General features: G+C 43.5%; 1 protein-coding gene across 1 annotated transcript in view; it reads right to left on the reverse strand.

The window, feature by feature from the left end:
- Positions 1-17,662, reverse strand: part of Fat1 (FAT atypical cadherin 1) — a 114,727-nt gene that overhangs the window by 42,728 nt on the left and 54,337 nt on the right. The window contains 1 exon segment of the mRNA XM_038325562.2: positions 2,288-2,349. Coding sequence (XP_038181490.1) covers positions 2,288-2,349 — 62 coding nt within the window.

Consider the following 17,662-nt stretch of genomic DNA (forward strand, 5'->3'; position numbering starts at 1 on the left):
TTTACCAAATGTTAAACTATCAAAGACTGAATAGCTTAGGGTTTAAGAAAGACATGTGGGATATTTTTAAGTCCTCTTAAGAAGATTCATTTTGCATACTCAAACTCAAATTCTCCACATACTATATTAAAAGATGGCCATTTTTAAGCTTTTTCGAGAAGTGTGCTAAAGCATCATTCTAAAGCATATGCCACTAACTAAAAATTTAAATATTACAGGTTTGCATGCTAACCATGGCTTTGATGGTTTTCTTTTACTGTTTTAAATACTTATAAGGACAAACAAACATTTAAGCCCACTGCATTACAAAAGGTTTTCAGGAAAAGCAAAGTCAAGTCACTTGCTTCTAACTTATTCATGTGCTCCGGCTTGCTCTAGTGGCTGATATGGCTGAGGCCAATGTCATCCTTGAAGGTTCACATTTACAGCAGTGCGTGTTAAAAACAATGGCCTTGATCATGATTAACCTCTTTCAACCAAACTCCACCACCTTCTACATTAACTGAAAATATTAAAAACATTGGGAGAATGAAAGTTTTCACTAAAGTGTGCTCATTTGGAAACTTGGTAGTAGTTAAATCCTACTTAGAAACGTGTGGCTCTATCGACAGGGACTTATAACAGTTGCTTTCTGTCACTGAAGTATAAAGTTTATCTTCCTGAGCTTTTCAGGATAAAAGAAAATCAAACTGGTGTTTTCATTTCAGCCTCTCTGAACACTTCCTTCCTGTCACGTGTCAGATAACCTGCACAGGTGGAGAAAACGGGAGAAGAAATTCGACCAAGCACAATACATCCTAGGCTTCATTACCAAATCACGTCAATAAATAGCTTTTCCAACGACTGAAGAGAGATGCTCTTTTCTCCAAGACAGTCAAAATAGAGACACAAAAGAATGACAGACACATATGGCCCGCACACAAACTCCTACGGTGCCTTCTACGGTCTTCAAAGCCCACCCCTGCTCCCACGTGGCCTCCGACACTCCCTGTGTACCCAGGATCTAGAGTCAGTCAGTGTACAGCTGATATGAAACCTGCAGCTACAACCAGCATGGGGTGGGGGTGGGGGCTCCAGGTGAGCATGCAGCAACCTGCGGATCTTGGCATGCACCCATGCCTTCTCTCGCTAGCACACATACTTCCTTACGTCAATTCCTGTAGTAACTGAATGAAAATAAAAACCCTGCTCTGTAATAAAGAAAATGGATGCAAAGGAGCTAGGCAATCTATAAATGAAAACGCAGAATTACTAGTGAGAAAACACTATGGTTTTGGAAACCAGCTGGTAACCCACACACACGTGTGTGCATATACACATAAACACACACATACATACACAAACACACAAACTTAAAAAGAAATACTAACATTTTACTGATAACTGATATCTTGCCCAAAGATGAAATTAAGCAGACATCATTATAACCATCAGGAATAAGATCGTTTGGAAAGGAAGGAAGGAAGGAAGGAAGGAAGGAAGGAAGGAAGGAAAGAAAGAAAAAGAGCGAGCTTATCATCATGGAGAATTTTCTCTACAAACCACATTGCTAGGGTATAGACATGTTACAGAGATAACAAAAGCACCTGGCCCCCAGGCCCGGCTTGCTCTGCTACACCCAATCTCCGACGGTGGCCTTTCTTGGCTGCCCCATTGGTCTCCATGTTACTTCCTACCTGTCTCCTTCAAATTCCCCCACCCCGTCACCCTCATTCTGCGACTGGTCCCCAGCCATAACGAAGTAAAGAAATAAGTGCAGAAACATCTTAAATTAACCAGAACATTTTAGAAGAGGCGATGTTTGTTTTCCACCTATTTTTACTTTGGATATTTTTAGAAAATGTCTTTAGGTTATAAACAAAGCCGAGTGTAAAACTGCATGGCTAATGCGATGATTTAAGAATAAAACCATTCAGAAATAAACAAAACACAGCTTAAACGGGTCAACTGGATCTCTAAATATGAACATGTCTTAAAGGCATATCTGAAAAAAAAAAAAGAAATCTATGGGATGTACAGAGAAAAATACCACTTCCGTAAACAAAAATGAGATTCAAATGACACTGGTTGCCAATGCTCTTGAAAATGTGTGTGAGAATTGCCACATAATAATGTACGAAATTCAGAAGGATTCTTATGGCAGAGTTTGTTTATTCTGAGGATGCTTGAGATGTGTGTGGTATTCATTATTAAATATTAGCTGCTATGAAGCCCAGAAGTCAGAGTACTCTCAGGGTGGTTAGGAGGTGAATGCTTCAGAAGTAATTAGAAATAAAGGAAGACTTACTTCGAGTATGTGTTCATCCTGCTGTTCCCGGTCCAGCTTCCTCGACGTGGTTGTGATGAGACCTGCAAAAAGGTGCAAGTTTATTGATCCTAACAAAATACCATCAGTTACGCCATGCCTGGCTGTTTTATTTATTAACCACAGGAAGTCGTTGCATTTTCTTGCAACGAATAAAGCCTCCTGTAAAACTGCTATCGGCGGAGACAGGTGCATCGAAGTGGGAGTGCAGTGAGAACGAGACCCAGGAGACCAGGCAAAGTCTTCTCCCAGGCGGGTGCTGGGGCAGTCCTCCTTCTTCCCAGCACTGCCAGGGGAATAGCTCAAGGAACTCAGGCACTAGCCTTACAGCTGTGGTTGTCCACCCAACCAAGCCTGTTGATTTTTCAGGATGGAACAAGGAAAGGCCCACAAGACCCTACCACTTACTGAGGAGCTACTGGCAGTTGATGGCTTCTGGGGGGGGGGGGGGGGGGGGGGGGAGGAAGAAGAGAGCTTCTTAAGAGTGTGGCCCTTTATGAGCAGACCGTGTTCCAGTGGGTGGCTCCATACCCATACACAAGCCTATGAAGCATAATTGAACTTGGTGGAGTATTTTAAAAATGAAGTTGGGAGCAGATAAAGGTTGATCTGGGGGGGGTTGGAAATGAGTGTGATCCAATCATATCACAGGAAATTCTCAAAGAGCTTACGAAAATGTCACATTAAGAAGAAAACCAACTTTCCTTAATAACTGATTTTCTCCTATAACTACATTCACAGAAGCAATTAAAGACTATTTAAAATGTTTCTCTAAATTTATACATATAAGATGTATATTTTAATTAACGCAGTGCTTTTGGTTTTTATATCTACTCGGCTAACTTCCACATGATGGGACACAGCAGGACTGTCATCTCAACAAACAGAAGCTTGTGTTATAGTTAGACACTGGGCTTTCCCCCAGACTACAGCTACAGGCGACTTGGGCTCAAGGAAGGCGAGCAGTTCCGTAACAACAGGACGGCATTGTCCAATGTGGCAAGAGGTTTCCTTTTCAGTGGCAGAGACCTGTTAATCCTGTTTCCATGAGAGGTTCACCACCACCCCCGAACTGTGGATTCAAAACAGTTAAAAAAAAATGACCAGAAATCATTTTTATATTGTCCCACGTAATTGTCTTAATGCTCCTACCAAATCGTCGACCACTGGGTAAGATAGCACAAGAAACGGCATGGCACGCTCACAAGACAAACTGCCTGGTACTCAGTCACTCACCAACGGTGCCCAACAAAATTTCCCTTTATACTTACATCAAATGGCTAACGAGGGACTTAACTATCTGTATTACCAGTTCAGTATGGAAGCAGGCTACCTGACACGCCTTTACATGTTTAGATTTAGAATTACCTGTACATCTTCCTGGCGTCCAGCCAAACACCTCCCCACTCCCTTGCCCCATCCACATCCCCTACTGCAATACAGGGCACAGAGGTTCTGTTTCAATGTGGTGAACAGAAAGGCCTACTCTAATGTACTCTGACGGCCCCTCATTTTAAACTCCCCTGGAGTAAACTGTTAGGTTCCCTGGGGCGCCAAAGCACTGACCCAATGTCGACTACAATCCCCCCCCCCCCCAACAAGGTCCTGAGAGAAACTCCGCGTGTGTGCTTTACAGTTTTGCAGGCAGCACATAGGATAATTCCAAAAAAAGGCTTCCTAGAGGCACAGCGCTCTCACCGGGAAAATTCCATCAAAGCTGTCCTGAGCTTTCTCCCAGGAGCCTTCACCAGGAGAGGCCATGCCTGTGCATCTGACTTCACGGCATGAAGACACCGACTTGAGAGGAGCCAAGGAGTGTTTAACTACAGGCTTTTCCTACAAAATGAACTTGAAATAAAATTCCTTAACGCAGCTGAGAACTAGGAGCCTCTGAAGTATGTTCCACTTTTCCAACCCAAGTGAGAGTACAGGAGCCTGTACTCTGGCTCCTGGCCTGTACACTTACTCTGTGTATTATACTCATCTTCATCATTCTGATTTAAAAGTCTCCTTCCTGCTGACTCACGCCTGACGCCCCTCCCCACTTGACAAACCCCTGCTTCAAACCTGAAGGTTACTGGGTGACCAACTTTATAGTTAATAACTGAATGGCATTAAATGCCATAAGAAACAGCATTATACATTCATTTCTTTCAAGAAATGTATATGTATGCCTTGCCCCCCCTCCCCCGCCACTCCGGAATTCCAGAAAGACACAGGCGTTAATAGAAACAGCACAATGCTCAAGGTCAGGTGTCTGAGTGAAAAGGAAGTTGCTTTCTCCGAGGTCACTGGTAACTCATTAACGAGGTCACAGTTAGAATTTAGTTCTTGTGCGCCCCAGATGAGGGGGTTAACTTCCCATCACATCAAGCATGCAACTCACTGTGTTGTGGCTTTTCAATTCTTAATAAAGTCTTAATTACGACTTCCTCAAAACTTAAGGGACAAGTGGCCATGATTACTCCCTATTCATTTAAGTAGGTCCGAGAAAAGGAAGACAGAAACGGAAAGAGAAGATAAAGGCAAAAAACATGCATAAGCAAGCCTTTCTTTTTGTAACTCTGTATTTTTTTTCTGCCAGTACCTTGAAGCTAAAAATAGAAGAAAAGAAAACAGGACAAAGACTAGAAATTTTCCTTCCCTGATTTAGAAAAACACTACATACTCTATACAGGCTGGAAGAAGAGGTCAATTTCCTACCTTCCCACCAGTTACTAGTTAGCTACAAATCTAGTTCATAAACGTCTATGAAACCAAAGACCACCCCCAAACCTTACAGAAAGCAATGAACATGTTTTAAAACTCACTTGTAGTCTTTCATATTACTTCCAAAATTTAGAAAGTTAAGACAGGCTGTCTGATGCACTATAACGCGCCAGTATTCATCGAATTTTAAAAATCTTTACTTGGGGACATCATGCAACAAAAGGCCTTCAAGAGGCAGCCAGCACACACAGTGCCTAGCGAAGGCTGACCGGGTTATTTAACTCTTTGTCCTGTCCGCTCAGAACCCAGACGTGACTACCAAAGAGTCATACAGAAAACACTCTCCGAGAAGGCTGATGTCCGAGAGCATTAGAGTTTGGTTGGATCGCCAACTGCAGGTTGTACTCATCCCCTTCTTTCTCATATAGCCAAGCACCTGACTAAGTAGGGTCACCCAATACCAACCGGTCCCAAGCCAGCTAACAGCTTACCACCTTTGTATAAACGATCAGCCAAGTCTGTACAAGGCCAGAAATGCCAACAGAATCCTGATTTAAATTAAGACTGTTTTTTTTTTTAATCCATTCAGGTTTAGGATAGCTTGCTCTTTAAGTCCCGCTGATACAGCAAGTGACTATCATAATGGCTATAGGGCTTACTAAAAGCTCAGAGAGTAGGCTTTGATCTCTCTCTCTCTCTCTCTCTCTCTCTCTCTCTCTCTCTCTCTCTCTCAGATTCCAAAGATACTTATTTTTCCCCCAAAGACTAATTCTTATTCAAAAATTATACGGCACGTTGGCAGTTTAGGAACTTGGGCCATCAGTGCTTAAAGTCTACATTAAAGTAGGAAACTTCTGGAGAGATGGCTTGGTGGATAAAGTGACTTCTCTGGAAGCATGAAGACCTGAGTTCATATTGCCAAAACTCACCCAACAGTTAGCAAAGCAGTGAGTGCACACTTGTAACTTCTGCCCTGGAGAAGAAGAGACAGGTAGAGCAGCCAGCCTAGCAAACACTGTGAGCCCTAGGCTCAGTGAAAAACCATACCTCAAAAAATAGAGAGCAAGAAGGCGGGGGGGGGGGGGGACGGGGGGGACGGGGACGGGACGGACGACTCAACATCCACCTCTAGATTCCACATGGGCCTGCACAAGGAAGTGTACCTGTACACACCTGTGACAGACAGACAGACAGACAGACAGACACACACACACACACACAAACGGAGAGAAGGGGATCTAAGGCTCATGAAGAAACAAAGAATGAAGGAAATAAGGAAGCTAGCTTGAACAATAACAAAGGCATCATAGACACAACACAGGAGAGCAGCCAGAAGAAGAAGCCCTGGTTTCTGACTAGGACCAAGGCCCAACTGCGATAAAGAGCGGAGCACTCACGACTTAACCATAACGCTATAGGACAAGGTCCTGCGTGTGTGTAGCCCCTGCTCGTCCTTGCTGGGCAGAAACTTACTTTCAGTCAACTTCCTATTGTTGTACTTTGAGACTAAAACCAGGAAGGGGTAAAGACCAAGGAACGGGGCGGGCATTCACCTAACTGACAGTTACTACACCAAACCATTACTTTATTTTCCTTTCTACTTCTTCAACCTCTTTTTTTTTTTTTTTTGCCTTTCCCAATAATATATGAGCCGCTGCGGCCTTTGTCTTTCAAACGCACTGCTCAAAGCAGTTTCCCTTAGTTTGAAAGCGTCTCAAATTTGCACTGTCTGACGCAGCAGCCCCCAGCCACACAGCCACCTAGCAACTGGAATGTGGTGAGGCTAACTAGAAAAGTGGGTTTGCAGATTGGATTTAATGAACTTAAAAAGCCACTGACCATTTCTGCTCCTTTAAATGGTCTCTCATTTCAAAGTACCAAAATGCCAAAGTGAATCTACAAAACTTAGAAAACGTTTGTGGTTGAGAATCTAAAGCTACAATTGAATAGTACATACATCTATTACCAAAATCCAAATCCTATGAACATCTGCCTCGCAAATGCCAAGTTTCCGATATTTCGGTGTGGGGGCTACGAGTCTGCCACGGCCCAGTCCTCAGATCCCCAGTCTGCACCCATTTCACAGACCCAGCTGGAGAGGAAGAATCCTAGTATACCACTGCTACGTTCCAGCTTTGTCTAATACCCCCAAATCAGCTCTTTGTGTTCAACCCCAACTTCTGAATATTAACTAGTCTACCAGTATCGTCTTTCCGCACTGGATGGCTTCTTTCTAAGAGTTTAAAGCTGACAAGGTCAGCTCTTAAGCGGTAGTCATGCTGTCCTAACCAGCAGCTCAAACCCCCACTGCTTCTGCCTGCGTTATTTTCCATGTGTTTGCCAGAATGGCTTCCCCATATATGCCCTCTGAAAGACACACAAAGCACCTGTCCTGAAAGGGAAGGCAGATCGGGGGCAGAGAGGCCTGAAGGATTTGTCTAGGAGCTAAGAATGTTAGTGCTGGGTCTTCAGGTGCAAGTGCCCTTTCATGCTTTTCTTCACGGGAGGCAAGCTGTAGAATGACCAGAAGAGAGGACCTTTTGATCGACAGCTATCAAAGATCCTTCCCTTGTGCCTATAAGCAAGTTACACCTACTCAGGGGTCCAGCAAAGCTGCTATCATGGCACCTCAGAGGTTTTGAACATTACGAAGGTGCCCTAAGGGAAGTGCAGTCAGACTACTGGAATACTGAACCAAGGTTTTGCTAAAGCTACAGGCTTCTTAGGGAAGCTCCTTCCAATGAGGACAACTCCAGGCAACTTAGAAGAATCCACATCAAGCAAGTCAAGACTGAGACTCCAGGTGACCTGGCCTACAGCCACTGCTGAGGCCTAGACCCTTGGCTGGTTGCTATGCCTAGTAACAGCTATGCTCGATTAGGCCCAAACCAGGAAGGACACCCCTCCTAGTGACTCAACAAAATGCTTGCACACAAGGAAAGGTGAGGCCTGTGACTGGTCCCTAACTGAAGGCATTTGAATGGCTGAACTAGTGGAAACAGTGCAGTGTGTTACAAACTAACCCATGGTCCACCATGCTTCTTTTCTAACTACATAAGCAGGCTGTCTGTAGTTGTCTGGGCTCAACATGAGGCCCCAATAAGGAGCTGTCTTACGCCTTCTGGTCTTATTACAGGTAGAGAAAGCTGAGTTGGTCAAAGAAAAAGCTGCATTTTTTGCTAGTGGTGGGAGCTGGTTTTGTTTTGTTTGTTGGGGGTGGGGGACTGGGTATCATTAGCCTAGGCTGGCCAGGGCCATGTGTTCCTCTTGCCTCGGCCTCCAGAATATTGGCACTACAGGTGTGAGCCACCATTAACTGGTTTCCTTTTTAGCACAATAACTGGGTGCTTCCTCTGGCTCCAAGCTAAGCATTCTAAGAATCTGAAACATGAAGGAAAATCAAATAAATCAGCCTAAGATACACCAATAGGTGGGCTGGGCAAACGTACAGTGGTTGAGCAACTTTCAGACAAAGAGAGCTGCAAGAACAAAAAGGCAAATGTCAGTGTGAGCCTCCAGCATAAATGCGATGTGCATGCACAAAATGCGGACAGAAATGTTGGCGAGCCAATGCTGTCAAAAGAAAGGAGAGAACTGGCCAAGGCAGAGGCTGGGAAGGGATAAGAAGAGAGAGTTTCACTTCTTACATTAATACAATTCTTTACGGTAATGATCTGTAGTTTTTAATGAATATTTTTCCTTGAAGAAACTTTAGTCTTAAAAATACCTTAAGGCTGGAAGCAAAAGATATAAGAGAACAATTAACTGGGTGAAATTAATTTTAGATTGAAAAGTTTCAAACGAAGCATTTTTAAAGCCTCAACTATGCAGCCATTGATAAAACTTAAGCCAAAGTTTTATACATGGTGGCGTATGGGAGACAACTTTCTCTGGTTAGCTGAACCAACTCAACATGAAATGCATTACCTTGTAAAACAGCCTCTCACTGCACAAACCAATTCTCCTAGAATCTAAAGCACTATATAAATGTCTGCCTCACAGCATACTTTTCTTTATTTTGGGTAAATGCCTTCTACAGTGAGCTGAATGGCAAGCCCCAGCCAAAAGGTGCATCTACCCTGGAACATGGCAATGTGGCCTCTGTCGAACCAAGGTCTCTGAAGCTGAGACTAAGAACCTCGGGTGACAACATGTTAACTTTGAAAAGGCTCTAAATTCAACCAGACCGAGGGGCACAACAAAGGTACTGCAGCCAGAGACACAATTCTAAGCAACACGCCAAAACTATAGAATGATTTCAGAGGGAGAGCAGCCTGCGGGAAGCTATCTTCAGACTTCGTCCAAGCTACAGAGTGAGTTCCAGGACAACCAAGGCTACACAGAGAAACCCTGTCTCGAAAAACCAAAAAATAAAAAAGTAAAAACTAATCTGCTATTTTTTCAGTAACACTAAAAAAAAAACAATTACAAATATTTCTTTAATGTCTATGAAACAGAAGGTCTTGCTTATAAAACTGCTAGAACTAAGGATCAAGATAGAATCAACAAATTCTTCTATGTTCTCAAGAGCTCACTTAATAAGCAACACGAAGTACACAATGAGATCAATCAAGGCATCATCTCCAAACCTAACCGGCTGACAATATCCCCTCTCGTCAGAAAATGTACATTTACTCTCCCTGCACAAATCCATCCTTTCTAGTTCAGACGTCTCTCTGCTCCTCTTATACATTGATACCCATTTTTTACTTTGAAGATAATGTCAATCATTAGAATAAAAGCAGCACTTAAAGGCAGTGTTCTAAACAGAACCTTTTACATCTCAAACCCTGGGTTGCTAAGCAGGTTTCCTGTCTCGGCGGTATAATGCTTATAGCATTACTTATTCTGCAAGGACCTCAGAAACTACAGTCACAGGGAAAATAATGAGGGAAAAACCATTATGTTTTAGAATGACATATTAAAGTAGATGTACCGAGAGACATCCGTACAGGAGACAGTGACTACAAAACACCGAGCAACACGTGGCTGTGCAAGCACCTTCTCTAAGAACATTCTAGCCTGCATATCGGTACCAAGAAGCCGAAAAAATAAAAATGGCTTAAGAACGAAGCCATTTGTAGCAGCTGCAAAGATCACAGAAGATGGATGGAAGACAGACAAGCCACGGATGCTAAAGAGGGCACATGAAAAGCGGAACCATTCCAACCGGCTGGGTTTTTAAACCCTTTACCAGTGAACTGGAAAGCAGGGATTGAGTAGCATTCCCACACTCAGTGTTGTGCTTGGTTCTGTCATGGATACAATAACTGGATACAGAAAGGTCCTGGCCCTTAAGGAATTGTGCCAGGAACAGAACCAAGCAACAGGCAAGATCAGAACCAACAATGGAAAGTCAGAGTCCTTGCTCAGCTCAGACCAATGAGGCCGCAGGACAGCACCTCTTCCAACTTCTTGTGCTAGAGACGCAGGTGGCCTCATAGGCAGACCCTGAGCAAATGCTCAACTCTCCCCATAGCTGTCACTCAGCATCCACTCCCATAGAGCTTCCGACTGGGAGCCCAGGGCCTCTGCAGCATGCCCTGTCTTCATTTAGGTGGTGTTCTAAGCGCGGTCGGCTGGGGGCTGTTTGGCAGCTGTGGCCATCTGAGCAGCTATTGTTTGTCGCTGTGGTACTGGTGCCGGCAGGATTAGGCTTGGAGCCAAAAATGGAATTCTATTCATAGGCTGTCAAGGCTGAAAAGCAGCTCGGCATTCATTTAACTCAAACTTCCAGAGCTCCACAGAAAACACTAATAAAATAAATCAAATGGCCATTCTAAAGTCACACGGGGAGTGGCGGAGGCCACTATCAACCGGTTTTCCCTCTGCTTTTACAGCCTCTTGGAAATTGGTGGTTTCAAAACACAAGATCAGAAGGCAAATCGAATTCACAAGGAATTAATTGTTTTTAGTATTCTAAACAAGTTATGAAGTGGAAGGAGAGAGGAAGGGAGGGAGGGAGGGAGGGAGGGAGGGAAAGAGGAGGAAGGTTCTGGACCTACTGAAGGTTCCTATCAGCTCATCTCAACATAAGCATTTTAAGTGTAAAATCTTAAATGTAATTCTAATCACTGACATTCAGTGACATAGAAATGCAGAATTCTCCATGACCCAGCTGATACCCAGGATCCCCTGAAAACAGATTTGACCTGTGCAGAAATGGCAGAGAATAAAATCTGACTTTTTAAACTTTAGAGATAAGACATTCCATTACAAACTAAAAAATAGTCCACAGTCCTTACAAACACACACAGGTAAACTTTTTGGGTCCTTTGTAAATGAATTCCTGTCATTGTGGTAAGAGCCAGTCCTCCATTTCCTTCCTCTCTAGAGCTATCAAATGTCACCGGAAACCCTTGGAAGTTGTTTGCAGCTGTAGCTGCTTCCTATTGCACTGTTAGGTCTCCTTTCCAGCCACAATAAAACGCCACTTACTCATTACCTCATTACTCAGTAATACAAGACTCATTACTGAAGACGCATGGGGCTGGAACCTGGACAGGTGCCCGGTGCATCTACTAGACACTGTAGGGCGTCTGTGGTTTTAGAAAGGTTTATGGATTACTGAATGCAAATATTCTATCTCTACTCAATCTATCTGTAATCTCCTACTGAATCATCAATTACACCAGCTTATATCCGACATCAACAGTTCTGTATTAAACACACTGTTTTACATGTTCACAAGGAAACCTTAAAAAAAAAAAACCCAGCATATTGGTGTTCTCTAAAAAGCACAGAAATTTTAATGTAGCCACCTGAGCAAGAACAACTCAGTCCCAGATAAGATTACGAAAAGAATGAGGAGAAAACAGTGAAAGTCCACCAGGCACCGAGAGTCAACCACGTGAGCTGGCGTTTGCAGCTCTAGTTATGTTTATTAAGATAGACCAGAAGCACAAGGACAGAAATCTCCAAAGTTTAGACATATTTTATCTTCATGCGAGAAACTATTTCTTAAAGGCAAAAGGAACAAATGAGTCGTTCACTCTCCACTTCTAAGTATCTACCATGAACTTGCTAAGCCTCAAAAATGTGACCTTGATAACGACTAGTCTAATTGTTGCGATTTAAAAGAGGAAGAACCTGGTGAGGGGACACTCAGTAAACCCATCCACGCACTCTAGCTTGCAGCAGTGGGGAAAGTTAGATATTGTTCTCCCAGAAAAACTTATTTAAATACCCACTTCCTGCCCCCATTTTAAAAAAAAAAATCAATACCTTAACTATTTCCAGTGTTAAGCAATCAGAGGCAGGGGACCACTGCTTGTATGGACTTTAAGTTGTGAATGACTGAACACAACACTCTGAGATACTGAAACAAATGTCAATGCTCATCTGGCATGTGCCTTCATTTCTTGAATGACAGACTGAGCTTAAAAAAATAAACAACAACAACAAAAAGCTGAAAGAATGTGACAAACACTAGACAGCCTGCCTACCGGAAAACTTCTGTGGTCTTTTACACAAAAAGTTCAGCGATTCCTGCAATGCACAGTTACTGGCAGCAAGCTTAAACTTCTAGTGTCATTTAAGAGCACTGTGGTTTTAAACTGAAAAGTGCCACAGAAACAGTATCACCCTAAAAGTAACTATTAGGTGACACAGCATTCTTTAAGATACATAATAATGCTGCAAAACCACACTCAGTCATCAAAGGCACTATACCAAGAAGCAGCAGCCCAGAAATTCATGCCTGTGGCTTCGGCCCCTGGGTGGTCCTGACCTCTCTGAAGTCATGTAATTATTTGTAAAGTAGGGAAAAAGCAAATAAAGTGTTTGTAGTCTGTACCCTTCTCATAAAGATTTAAAAGACTGGAGGGTGTGGAAGTTACTGTAAAATAATACAAAGTACAAAGAGTAGAGGAGACTGTGCTTCACACGCCCAATGAAGGGTTAAAATGAAGTTAAGAGATAGCAGAAGGGTTAGAAAGTGTAAGAAACAACAACAACAAAAAAAAAATCAGAAAAAAAAGGAAAGAAAAACAAGGTTTGCTGGTCTCTCTTTGCCTGTCTCCTGGAAGCTCAACTCTCAAAGACAACTGAGATATACAATGGAAATTAGTCCAAGAAGAACACCAGGGGCACTTAGAAAAGTCTAATGTGCACTAAGCTACCAATCCAAAAAATGAACAGACTTTGATTGAGGAGGACCTCAATCAACCCTTGCAATTTTGGCTGGGGATATGGCTCAGTGGTAGAAGGTTTGCCTAGGTTCAATCCCCATTATGGGGTGAGGGGAAAGGAGGAAGAAGAGGAAGGGTTTTTGTTGTTGTTGTTGTTTTGTTTTGTTTTGTTTTGTGGAAAGTCCAAGAGATGATTCTGGTTTCCTAAGTCCCACTTCATGTTCCCTAAGCAGTGTGGCAAGGGAAAGCATTGGGACAAGGCAAGAGGCAGAAAGGATGCCAGGAAAGCATGGACAAGAGCCTTGACTGCTGCAAAAGGAACTTGGTGTTGGCTGGATTCGATACCATCAAGCAGCTGGCATAGAGGCTGCCTGGGGAGATTCCAGTTAAAGGGCAGGGCAGGGCAGGGCGGGTCAACGGCTCAGCTAAACAGGAGGGCTTGTGAGCAGCAGGGGCTCAGAGTTGGTTAGTGTGTTGGCGAGTTTTATGACAACTTGACAAGTTAGAGTCATCAGAGAGGAGGGAGCGTTAACTGAGAAAATAACTCCATAAGATCAGGCTGTAGGCAAGCCTGTAGGGCATTCTCTTAATCAGTGACTGATAATATATATTTTGTTGTGGATGGAGCCATCCCTGTCCTGGGTTCTTTAAGAAAGCAGGCTGAGCAAGCCAGGAGGAGCAAGCCACTAAGCAGCGCTCCTCGATGGCCTCTGCATCAGCTCCTGCCTCTGGGTTCCTGCCCTGTCTTGAGTTCCTGTCCTTGCTGCTTTTGATGAGAACCGGTACATGGAACTGGGAGTGAAATAGGCCCTCTCCTCCCCAGGTCACGGTGTTCATCACAGCCAGAGTCACCCTGACTAGGACTGTGAGCTTGCCTGTGAAAGGCAACTGCTCAGTCATCCTCCACAGCAGCCCCAAATGCCAGACGGAAGACGGAATAGCAATACGGAAAATGAGAACATGTGGCTAAGATACCAGAGAGGGAATCAAGGGGACCGTGTAAAAACCAAACTTTTCACGGGGGGGTCTTTCTATGCCCTGTGAATTCTGCACCATGTATATCCACCACTTATTAAAATGAGTAATATATTCCAGAAGGCACGTGATCCCCACGTATGTATGCAAACATTAAAACATGTTGGCAGGCACAGAGTGCAAGGGATAAACGGTCATTCTGAGGAGCACAGCCAGCCAGAACTGAAGGGCAGTCCATACTGGACAGTATGGTTTAGAGAGACAGAAAGTGAACTCTAATTTGCTTTTCTACCAAACCCAGAAACACAAGACACTATCCTAGAAACTCATGATACTAATAAGTTTATATCTAAAATGAACCTGCAAGTTCAATTTTGATTATTTAAACACACACATAATGTTGGTTGGAATTATCTACTTCTCCTTTAATGAAACTTTGTGGGGGAGGAGTATATGCGTATTTATTGCATATCTAAAACTGAATGTGCATTTTTAAGATTAAAAAAAAAAAAACACCAAGCAAGAACTGAGTTCCCATATTTGCATCAAGTGGTCAGAGTTATACTCTAAAGATACCAAAAATAAATAAAATAGACAATGTAACAGCTTACAAGGTACTAGATGTCAGGCAAAAGCAGACAAAGTAAGTCTCCATGAGTTTTCGGTCTTCATGGTTTTCAGAATATTTGTTCCTACAAGTCCAGGAGATGTGGATCTATATGGATTACATCAATGTTAATGGCAGCATTATTACTGACAACCAAACATGGTAACCGCCAAATGCCCACCAATTACTGATGAATGAACTGTATCTGCATATGGATACAAAGAGGGACTTAAGGCTCGTGCAGAGCTGCATCATGCATGAATCTCAAACAAACATGCTAAGTATGGAACCCTTCCCCACAAAAAGTCTACACCATGTCAACCCATCTATGTGAATTCTAAGAGCAAATGTATTATATATAACTAACAGAAGGGCAGGGGCAGATCAGAGACTGTCTAGGGATGGGGGCAACGAGAGTGACAGGAACGACAGAATACCAAGAGGAAATTCTTTGTAGTGAAGGGTATGCCCACGGCTTGACGAGGTGAGGGCTTCCCGTGTACAGACAAATGTCGAGACTTACCATACTGCAGGTTTGCAGTGTGTGCGATTTACTTGCATGTTAATTGTATCCTAAGGGAGCTTCTAAAAAGTAAAAAAAAAAAGACTTTTGATTCAAAAGCCCGAAAGATAACAAACGCACTGAGACGAAGAAGACGAAGAAGAAGACGAAGAAGACGTTGGTCTTTTGTGAAGCTGGCACAGGCCTCAAGAGGAACCTTCAAACTTATCTGGCAACTCAAGTTGTGGGTCACTCCTCCAAGCTGATAGCATGAAGACGCAAGTACAGGTGGGGTCAGTTTCCACGGGTTACTGGAGGACACTGAAGCACATATAGCTCACACTGGTCTCTTTTGTCTGGGGCTCCTCCCCTGTCCTTGGCATACCATGGAGCCCTGTTATTTCTGCTTGCGTGAGCAGGCAGTGTCAAGGCTGCAAACGATAAAATATCTATGCCCCTGTCTCTCTCCTGCCTTGAGCAAAGGCACAATTTATGTTAAAAGAAGCAAACTGACCCTAACTGATATTTGATATATCCAAACAAACAAAAAAAAAAAGTTGTTAAAATCTACGCTGTTGAGAAAAGGGTCTGTGTTAGGAGAGGAAAATGAATGAAGCCTTTTGCCTGTGTGCCCTAAATGAGAAATCTCATCAAAGCCTACTTACAATTAGTGTACTAACAACTGTCTGAGATGTAGAAAGACGGCCTCAGCACCATAATTAAACACTGGAAGATACTAAAAGAAGCTCATTCAAACATGCTGCTTGGAGATGAAAATTCAGGGGGAAAAAAACCTAACTCAGTTCCAGAAGGCTTATTAAAAAAAAAAATGTCAACAACAACAACAACAAAACTTGGATGCTTGCCTCATTTATAAAATGACCATGAGGAGGCCATTTAAATGTGTGCAGAACGTCCTAAGGATTTTCTACGGACTCTGGGAAAATAAGTCCGTATTTATAAAAGCAACACAAACACTACTACTGTCAGTCTTTACTCTGGTTTTCAAGGGTCTAGGCTGCCGTCTGTTCACCTGTCTCTTGGATGCTGACGATTCCATCTGCTTCCAACAGCACTTCTGGGGTTTACTCGACTGTTCCCCTGCCCCCCCGCCCCCGCACACCTTCCTTACAGGCTGCGCCAGGCTGCATCACACAGCCCTTCCCTAGGCTCCTCCACACCTCCAAATGACAGGCTTGTAAAGCCCTACTCAAGGTGCCATGTTCCCAGCGCAAAGGCAGAAACCACTCCATGTCCAAAGGGACGCTTGACTGTTAGGTTTCCTGTGGTCCCCACAGACGGTAATCACGGGGAAGCAAATGTGCACTTTACCCTCCATGTGCTTCTGCCCAGAAAGCGCACAACTGTATTAATCCACTAAAACCCTGGCTGCTCATATGCATTAAACAAGCGACTGAAACATGTAAGAGGAACGGGCAGCAGCGAATTTTCCACAAAGGACTTGGAGGACTCTGGGGGGACTAACCTTATTAACAGTGCAGACCGCTCATCAAAAATCTAAAGCCTAACCCCCCCCCCACCCCCTGATGTCTGTTTCCTCTGTGGTCCTGGGAGGAAAGGCTAACCATAGCCGCATCTCAGAGTTCCAGCCCAGTGGCTTGCTCCTTCAGTCGTTAATTACTGAGGACCCTGATTTAAGGTCTCCAGGTGGTGTTCCAGGTCAGTAAATCACAAGAACTTTCTTCTTTCAGATCATCTTTCACCGGCTCCCACAATCCAGACCCCATTTTAACAAACCACCTCTTACAACTCAGGGCCTGCTATAGGGTTTCAGGGGATAAGGTGCCTCCTATGAATACCGTTTAGGGCTCTGAGGATCTCACTTAGAGCTTAGGCTGAGTTGGGAGAACAGAAACATTTGGAGACATGGCTCGTGAAACTGTACTTATTATATTTTCTTAACAATATGCTTGCTGAGCCATGGCTATTTGGGGATCTTTAAAGACATGGTGATTTGTACAACTCTCTTTCCTAAACATACAGTAGTTTGGAACATGCTTCTCGGCAACCTCCACTTTTATCTGCCTTCAAGCCATAAGAAAAAAACCTGCATTTTCTCCTACTATCTACCCAGCAGGATAGCTGTGCTTCTCACCTAAGGGTGCGAACTCACTGTGAACTCCTAGAGGGTGTGTATTCACACTGAAGATAAGGAAGAGAGCAGGAGTCTGCAGCAGGCATCATTTCCTAAGGGCCACAAAGGAGAAACTCAAAGGGAAGGCTGGATGGACATCGGCTCATTCCAAGGGACATGACACTGGCGTCATTATTCCTGAGACCTAACCTAGACCATTTTAACTTTCTTTCTCCTATTAATTATACCCTGACCGGCAGTATTTACTCCGATAATGGAAGGACATTTATTGCTTTCTTTCCTGTCTCTTCACAGGGGACTTAATCTAATCTAAAAGAGG

This window comes from Arvicola amphibius, chromosome 4, assembly GCF_903992535.2.
Source record: "Arvicola amphibius chromosome 4, mArvAmp1.2, whole genome shotgun sequence".
In the NCBI taxonomy this organism is placed as follows: domain Eukaryota; kingdom Metazoa; phylum Chordata; class Mammalia; order Rodentia; family Cricetidae; genus Arvicola; species Arvicola amphibius.